Source organism: Bemisia tabaci, chromosome 10 (genome assembly GCF_918797505.1).
Source record: "Bemisia tabaci chromosome 10, PGI_BMITA_v3".
NCBI classification, from domain to species: Eukaryota; Metazoa; Arthropoda; class Insecta; order Hemiptera; family Aleyrodidae; genus Bemisia; species Bemisia tabaci.
Genome location: NC_092802.1, coordinates 6584034 through 6592772, shown reverse-complemented (window position 1 = coordinate 6592772; position 8739 = coordinate 6584034). Strand labels below are relative to the sequence as shown.

The 8739-nt window shown below is 41.6% G+C and overlaps 1 protein-coding gene across 1 annotated transcript; it reads right to left on the bottom strand.

The window, feature by feature from the left end:
* Positions 1–444: 444 nt before the first annotated feature.
* LOC140225614 (tigger transposable element-derived protein 6-like) lies at positions 445–1759 on the bottom strand. The gene has a single exon (XM_072305118.1). The coding sequence runs from the start codon at positions 1526–1528 to the stop codon at positions 839–841; it is 690 nt and encodes a 229-aa protein (XP_072161219.1). The 5' UTR covers positions 1529–1759; the 3' UTR covers positions 445–838.
* Positions 1760–8739: the final 6980 nt, after the last annotated feature.

Below are 8739 nucleotides of genomic sequence, written 5' to 3'. Positions count from 1 at the left end.
TAGAAGCTTAAATTTCGAAGAAGAAATTTTTGCAAATTTTCTTCCGACTTGTAAAAACCGAAGCATAGTTCATAACAGCTGGTGAATGCAGTAACATCTAGCTAAATCAACAATGAGACAAAATACTCTCTTTGTCCGTAAGGGCAGTGAGAGAATTAAATGCGGTGCATTTTATCAAGTTGCTCATGACAAGAGGGTCATTCCATGCCGACTGATTTAGCAGAGACACCACCTGTCTCAGATTTGGATGAGTTTTTTTCTGCATGATAGTATCTCTTGAAAAGGAACACCTGTGAAATTGCAGCCTCCTTGGCCCAGTGATTTATGTGTGAGAAGATGTTTAGGTTGCTTTTTCTAATGTGAGAAGTTATTAGAGATTTTTGCACCAAGGTGAGAAGTTATTCCGTGCTTTTTAAGTTAGTGATGTAATTTGATTATTTCTTCTGAAGGAAAAATATGATGGTTATAGTTGTTCTGCAACCTAAATAACTTTCACCTTCTTACCTACTTTATTCTGGGCAAGGATAACAAGGAAATTAAATGAAGAGTCAGACTCAGTATGTTTGAAGTCTTTTGGCTATGTATATTGAGGAAATGACAGAATTTATGTATTACAATTATTACAAAATTATTTAAAGTTACAATTATGAAGTTTTACAAATGAATTGGTTACAGAGGTTTTCTAGTATGATAAATATTTGAAGGATAAAATGGAGAAACGATAGAGGAAATGAGTTTGTTCTGTCAACAAATTTTTGCAATTGAAAAATATTTTAATTGATAATGAAATGTGGCAATCGTTGAATGGAGAAAAATTGGACTTGAGGCAAGTAGGAAATTAAATTTTTCTGTCCACTCTTGGTTCATCTTCGGCTTCTTTTTCGGTTTCTGGGTCGTCATTTTCCTGCACTTCATTTTCGGCTGCTTTTTGGCCCTTCTTTTTTCTAATAACTTTTTTGCCGAAAGCATGCTTCCAGCAGTTCTCAACGGTTTCTCGGCGAACGTCTGACCAAGCGCCACTGAACATCTGAATTCCAGACAGCAAATCTACTTCCATCGGCAGGTTGTTTTCGCAACGAACGAGCAGCCTTTCCACCAAACGCGCGCGGTACTTCACTTTCATATTCTGAATTATGCCTTGATTGGCTGGTTGCAGTTTGGAGGTAGTGTTTGGTGGTAAATACAGAAGTTCAATCGAATTCAAAGTGGGATCAACATTATGCGCCGTACAATTATCAATAATAAGCAATATCTTTCTTTTTTCTTTGGTCATTTCCTTGTCAAAATCAACCAACCATTTGGAAAAAAGTTCCCCGGTCATCCAGGCTTTTTTATTGTTCGCATAGGTGATTGTGGGTGGTAAGCAACCACGTTTAAAACAACGTGGTTTCTTGGATTTCCCGATCACTAACAATTTCCTTTTATCCGACCCATCTCGATTAGTGCATACCAGGACTGTGATTCTCTTCTTACTGAATTTACCACCGGAACACTTCTCATTTTTAAAGGTGATTGTTTTATTGGGCATTAATTGCCAGAATGAAGCAGTTTCATCCGCATTATAAGGATCTTTCTTATCATACTTTTTCAGCAATTCTGCATTTGCTGCCAGCCAGTCTTTGATCGTCTGTTCATGAACACTTGCTTCTTCTTTACACACTTTCTTGCACTTCAGATTATACCTTTTCTTAAAGCAGTCGAGCCACCCATTACCGGGTACGAACCGTACTACTAACAAGTAGCTGGCGAAAGCTGAAAGTCATCCTGCTGGTAGTCCTGCTGGTAGTCCTGCTGGTAGAGGTTTCAAGATTCAAGATATTTATTGCACCGAATAAAACATATAGAATGTTGCGATACAATTACAATGTTTTAAGATTAAAAGTATAAATAGTCACAAAAGCATAAACTTAGTGTTAAAAATCATCAATATCATAGATGCACTTTGGTACAAGGAAGTCTAATAGGTAATGCTTGAAACTGCTAATTGTTTCATTCACCTTCGTCGCATCAATCCAGGAAGATTCGATCTCGCCTTCGTATTCTCCGACGAGCTCTGTACATACGCCTCAACTATCAGTAAAGAATCCGACACTTTCTCAGGTAGATATTATGTACATCGCCATGAAGTATTACTCAAAATCTCTCTGCCATTATAAAGTAGTCGCTGGATTCTTGTAGATGATTATCCGTTTATCCATGTGTGTATTGCTTTAAATCATAATCGTACAAGTGCGGAAACACGTAGAGTCCCGATTGTACCGGCGGCTTACGAAGTGCCGAACAGGAAGGACTCTATGCGTTAACGTAGACCAGCGTCTATTGTCTAATTTTACTGATTATGTGGTTCCTCTCGGCCCTACTGTGATTGCTATTCTGGCAGGACACCTTCATCTGGAATCATCTCCTCCAGGGAGCCGATTGTCAGGTTGGAGGGGGTGTAAGGAGTTCGTTTTCGTGGAGTCGGGTACAGGACCGTATTCCTCTGCTTATCCGTCCAGACGGTTGGGTTTTCATTTGCGCGGGAGGCTATTACCGAAACAAGACTTGTGTGGAAATTGTCCTTTGTTATTTCTCCCACGGTAGGAAGAAATGGGACGCTCACCCTTTCTCCATTTTCGTTCACCTCCCACTTGGAACTGTAAACAGTTCGAAACTGCTGGTGTTGGTGGTACACATTCATGTCCACGTGGTCATCAACATTTTATGCCAAAAATCGTTGATGAGAGACTACAGTAAATTGTTCACAGCCACCTATAATATTCGTCGATGAGTGTGGTTGAAATTACAGACTGGCGACTATGACATAAATTTTTTGGTACGTACCTGGCTCCTTGTATTAAACGCTCCGCCATGTGGTGACTCTCGAATTGCGTGGCCCGTCCCTGATAAGGGCCTTGTAATGGATCCAATCATCACTGGTACGTATTCTTTTTGCGAGGATGCCGTTTCCGGCTCCGGCATTGTTTCGACTTGGGTTCCTGGGGCATCATCGGCCAAACCTTCAGGGATCACCTGCTTCAATATTAGCGACGCGGTCGGGTATAACGCCTCGCATTCATCTTCTGGAAGGCAAGGGGGTGTGGGGGATTGTCTTTTCATTGCTCGTCGTTGTTTGCGTATGTCCGCCATGGTAGTCTTGATCACTGACATTGCGGCTAACTTATCCTTTGTAGTCAAGTTGTGGGGATCTTTAATGCATTTTGCCCAGGTCTCAACGGTTTGCATAAGTGAGACGGTCTCAGCTTGGGTTGGCTCGAAGGGAGTGGGCCCTCTTTGGACCTGTCCTTCCTCCTCTGTTGGCAAACGCTTCATACCACCAAGATTGATTAGGGCCTCCGCCGCTCTGTTCTCTTCTCCTGTGTCCTTCACCACATCGTCTTTGGTTGCAATTTTCTGACTCGGCTGAAACAACGACTCACATGTACGATGTAGATCATCTACGATTTCTTCTTCCGCTTCCTTATTCTCCCAAACGGTACTGGTAGAAGTGACTGAAGTTTGTGACGTGTCAGTGGAATCTTCAGCGTCCGTTGATAAGTTATAAATCTCTTGTAGTGGTTCCTTCTGGGAAGGGGGTCCATAATCAAATTATGATTGCCTTATAAAACAACATATTCTGACGGAAATATGACATCAATAGACTCACGTTCAGAATATGGTAGTGAACACATTAGAGCCACCATCAGGCATTAGGAGGGGGGTGTGGTGTCTGTTTGGATGGGGGGAGAGGAGGGGGCCACCGGAATAAGACACTGGAAGAGGTTTATGACGGCTCAGTCAACATCAGGGGACAATCATCGAAAGTATATAGATAATTGTTATTTATGACAGGATTGATATGATCGTAGACGGCTTAAAAATAAGCACCAAAAAAAAACGGCTTAATAAATCAAACGGCTTTAATTGCCTTGGATAATCGGCATACCTATGGAAGGGGGGGTAACACAGGATCGGCGTACCGGAAATTCGCAAGAATTGCCTCCCCTGCCTTCAACTTCCGTTTGCACTCCGCGTCGTGGCACCTTTCCGTTAGGGAAGCAGCGCCCCCTGTAGGCGTTAACGACAAAACGTTACCAGCGGGTAAGCGAGAATCACGGTGGAAAACACCGGACGCCAAGTCGGGACAAATGGGGATGCAGCACCAGGTGGAAACGCATCAGGCTTCAACCCCACCCCTTCGTGAGGAAACACCCTGCAGAAGAGAGGTTAGAGGCGTTTGCAGCCTCAACGATATCCTTTTACTCATTTTTCTAACATTCCTACTCGATAGTGAATCATCGACCATCCTACAAATGGTTTTATTATCACTCATCTCGTCAAGCTGTCTACAGGTGTCAGCGTGAAGGGGATGACTAAGTCCCAAATCTATAATGCATATAGAATCTCCAATTGCCATATTGGCGATGTGGAACAACAATTTCGAAGATGGGGATTCATGGAAATTTGTAAATACACAAGGGTAAGAAATTCATTGGTGAATAATGGTTTTTTTAATTTGTTAAAGAGTTTAATACCTGTATTTAAAAAGGATTTTTGAGTAAAGGCATTCTCATTTTTCAATACACTTAGCTTATTCCTATTTCTTGTGGGATAATCATGTACATCGGATTGTTTCTGGTAGTCAGATTGATGAGTAAATACATATAGACAGGTATGAAAGATATACAGTGAGGGGATTGTAAGAAGTTTTCTATTTACAAATAAATTCTTACAAGAGGCATCTTTTGAAAGATTAAATATTGTTCTGAGTAGTTTTTTTTGGATGATGAAAATTGTTTCAATATGCGTTTTACTGGTAAAGTACAGGATTGAATATCTGACTAATGAAGGTATCAATGCACCCTTCTGAATGAACGCAGAGTCATCTCCCAGGGGAGTGCGGGGTGTCACGTCCTCTGCCAGCTCTATTTGGGCTTCCTTCCGATTTTCATCCTCCTTCGGATTGCGTCTATTCGCAGGGTCCTCGTCATCGGCCCCTCCGCAATGCAGCCTCATGAGCGGCTCTCCTTTGGGTCCTGGGAGGATTTTTGTTAGGGCATCTGCTTTTTCATTGCCAGGAATGCCAACATGACCAGGTATCCATAACATATGGATATTTTTGTTTTGATTATTCAAAAGGAGCCTTTTAGTGTTCAATAAAGTAGGAGTTAGATCGTTTTTACGATTTAGAAGGGTAGTTAAAACGCTTTTAGAATCGGAGCGTATAAGGAGATTTTTTATATTATTTTTAATAATGTATTTCACGGCTTCTTCTATGGCTATAGCTTCGGCATCAAAAATTGTAGAATATTCAGAGAGTCTAAATAGTTAATAGTTCCATCAGTCTGGAATTTTCCGAGGAGAATGTAATGTGGATTGAACTGTTCAAAAATGTATTTGCACATAGACCGAAAAGTTTCTGTTTTGTGAAGTAAGGCAAAGTGCGTGTCGAATGTAAGTCTTCCTGTCTTTTTATCCTTATTTAGGGATGAAGGAATTTCACATTCTCTCCATTTTTTCAGAAAATTTGCAAATTTTTCAAGATATCCCAGATTTTTGTTGTCAGTCGAGCGAATGGGGTCTCTGAAGGGGTCTCGTTTGTGAACCCCTGTGTTGGGTGCCCTGACATTCACGATGCGCCACCATGTGTGATGACCCCGATTAGGGGTCGATAGGGGACGTAGCGGGAGCGTCGTGACGTCAGCGGACGGGACGTCTCTAAAGAGAGATATCTCGAGCTGACGTCACCAAACTCCAGGGGGACTGTTGCGTCGGACAGTGGTCGCCCGTGGTCTCTCTATGGAGAGAGATCTCGTGCAGACCACGTACACAACACAACAGTGGGTGCTCTTTGGGGGGACAGTCGTTGACCTCCCAAGAAACGAAAGACGTAGTCAATAAAAGAGAGAGAAGGTCTGTCTTTGACTGAATTTCGGTATATTGTTTGAGTTGGCTATTCTATCAGATGAGAGGGCTCGACAAGACACGGAAAGGAATAGCAAAAAGGGGGGGGAAAAAGACTCAAAAAATATGGACGGTGTTGAGAACGAACCGGAGTCGTTCGGCTGACGTGTCGGTTCGTCAATGACGTGTATGTGCAGACCGGAGCCCTGAGCACATGCACAAGACGACCGTGTTGCGAAGACTGGCCTTCCTCGAGCGTCCGAGCAAGTCGCCCAGCTCCCTACGCTCGGGTCGGCCGGCGGCGCGCATGCGCATTTCCAGCGGACATCAGCATTTTTCCTAAAGTCGGTGCTCCTCCTGACGTTGCCAATTTCCCCCTGTAATGTCTGGGAAAATTGGGCGTCTCCTCACATTCCCCCCTCCGGGCAAAATATAATCTTGCAAAGATTATATTTTCACCGAAAGAAAAAAATGAGAGGATTTGGGTGCGCTACTAAAGAGAAAAATGTCTGGTTCCAGTGCAAAATCCGCGTGCCGATGTCAGGCAACCGCGCTCTGCTTCTATGAATGGAAAAAATCGTATGTGTAGACTCGTCCGAATCGCTCCTGATATTTCACCGCGAGAAAAGAAAAACAAAGAGTAGAAGATGCATGTTAGATGTCACAATTCAATGACTGTAGAGCTGTAGAGAAATTAGGAAGAATTAAGGAGCAAAAATTAAGTAAGATATTTTGGAAGAGGAAAGAAAGAGAGAGAGAGAACGGAAAAAGAAGAGAAAAGAAAAGAAAAAGGAGATGTAATAGAGATCTTGTCGAGCAGTTTTCTTAAACTAAAATGAAAGTACACATTTTTACTTTTTAACTTACATGCTATGTTTTAACATTAATTGTACATGGAAAGTATTTTTGCGAAAGGAATGAAAATTAACTTGAAGCTTTTTTGGTTTTAAAACTTAACTTAGAACATTGTAAAACTGTAACTGTATTTTGTAGAACTTGTGACTCACGGAACTTTCAAAACATCAATTAATAAAAATTTGAATTTTTAATTCAAAGAACAAACTATTTCGATACTACACACTATCCCAATGATTTTGATTTTAATGCGCTAAACTTAGAACTTAATATTTTTATTTTGATATTTTGCTATTTTTACACTAGTGGAACGGAAAATAATTGGTTACTCATAATCGCGCGAAGGCACAAATAAACTTTTAATTATAGGAATTACTCAACCTATCGCAGATGCAGTAAAATTAAATACTAAGGGAATAAACATAAATGAAAATTCAAACTTTAATATCGTATGGTACGTTCTATGAGGGCGATTTTCGAACGAAAAATTTAGGGGGAGGTTTTTTATAGGGTATTACTGAATTTATTTATTTACATTATTTTACCAAATAAACTGTTAATCCTAGGAATCGCTGAACCTATCGCATATGCAGTAAATTTAATTATTAAAGGAATAAACATAAATGATAATTCACACTTTAATATCGGGGAAGGTTTTTCAATACAAACAATCTATTTTGACGGTATGATTTTCCATTTTTCTGCAGATAACATACATTTTTGAGGTCTTTGCCGTGGCAGATTCAAGGACCATTTCGGGGAAAATATTTAAATGTTCAGCCAAAAAATTTCATTGTTTAGGTGGATAAAGTAGGTGAGGAGGGGGGGGGGGGGGGGTTGACAGAAAGAAGTTGAGAGATATAAAAAAAAAATTCAGCACATTATTTGTTGATACCTGACCTTTCGGGAGTGTCACAGGTACTCTCCGTTTTGTTTATGTTGTTCCAGCCTCTTCCGTTGCCTTTGCCTCTTCCGTTGTTTCGCTTTCTGTCCTCGGCCTGTCTTCTTCCTCCGCTGTCTGCGCTTCCTCACTTCTCCTTCCGGGTTTTCAACAGTGACCGCTTTGTCCTCCTGTGACGTGGATGCTGTGCCCTCACTCCCTGCCCATATGATATCGTAGATCACCGGGTGATGACGCGTGATATTTTGGGATGGGGTTATCAAAGATGTGTCGGCATTGGAAGATGGATCCCCTGATTTTGTGCACTTCGGTGTTATTGGGTCTTCCTGTATTTCTTCTGTAGGAATTTCCTTTTCGGCTTGTTCGTTGGTTTTTTGTCGGAGTTCTGGCGGCAGGAACTTTTCAGGGATCTTTAATTCAATGAAACATTCTGTCAAGTCGCGCTTTGCCGGAATGAAATCTTCAAAGTTGTTGGTTGTTTTTCTTTTTCTGTGATTGGCTAAGAGTGGGCGATAACTTGCCTTTTCTGAGCTGGCGCTTTCGAGTAAGTGTAGCTTCCACTGTAGGTGTTGGGGATTTTCTGAAGTTGTAGATTTGTAATTTGTATCGTGATGTGACCGTATCGTTGTCTCTGGATTTTCCTGAATATCCGTCCATGCACTCATCATATCCATGATGTCTTCTTCGAAAATAATGGAGTTCTCGTAGGCCTTCCGTCGAGCGGCGTTACTCCTGGATGGTAAGCTTTTTCTTTGTTATTTCCACGATCTTTGGGGGGTTTTGGGTACCGAAACTTGACCAATCGACGTCGTCGTCGCCCCTCATCTTGCGCAATACAGCATTTTCCCAGCTTTCTGTATCCATGATGCACTTGTCACTTCAGAGAGAACATGTAACTGACCCGACTAATCGCAAGGCGCGTGTGTACTAGTTTCGATTTTGACTTGCGAAATAACCAGAAGAAGAAAATCGCTTTTGAACTCCGCTGAACCCACCAAAATGCTGACTGGATTACCGGTGTCGGCGAACCTGGATTCGTCTGAAAGTGCATGCTGTTGACGTTTTTGCAAAAATGACATCGGTTACTGCCGTCATTTCGT

Bases quoted from the DNA above. Each gene is read 5' to 3' on its own strand.
- LOC140225614 (XM_072305118.1), bottom strand. From the start codon at position 1,528: ATGCCCAATAAAACAATCACCTTTAAAAATGAGAAGTGTTCCGGTGGT.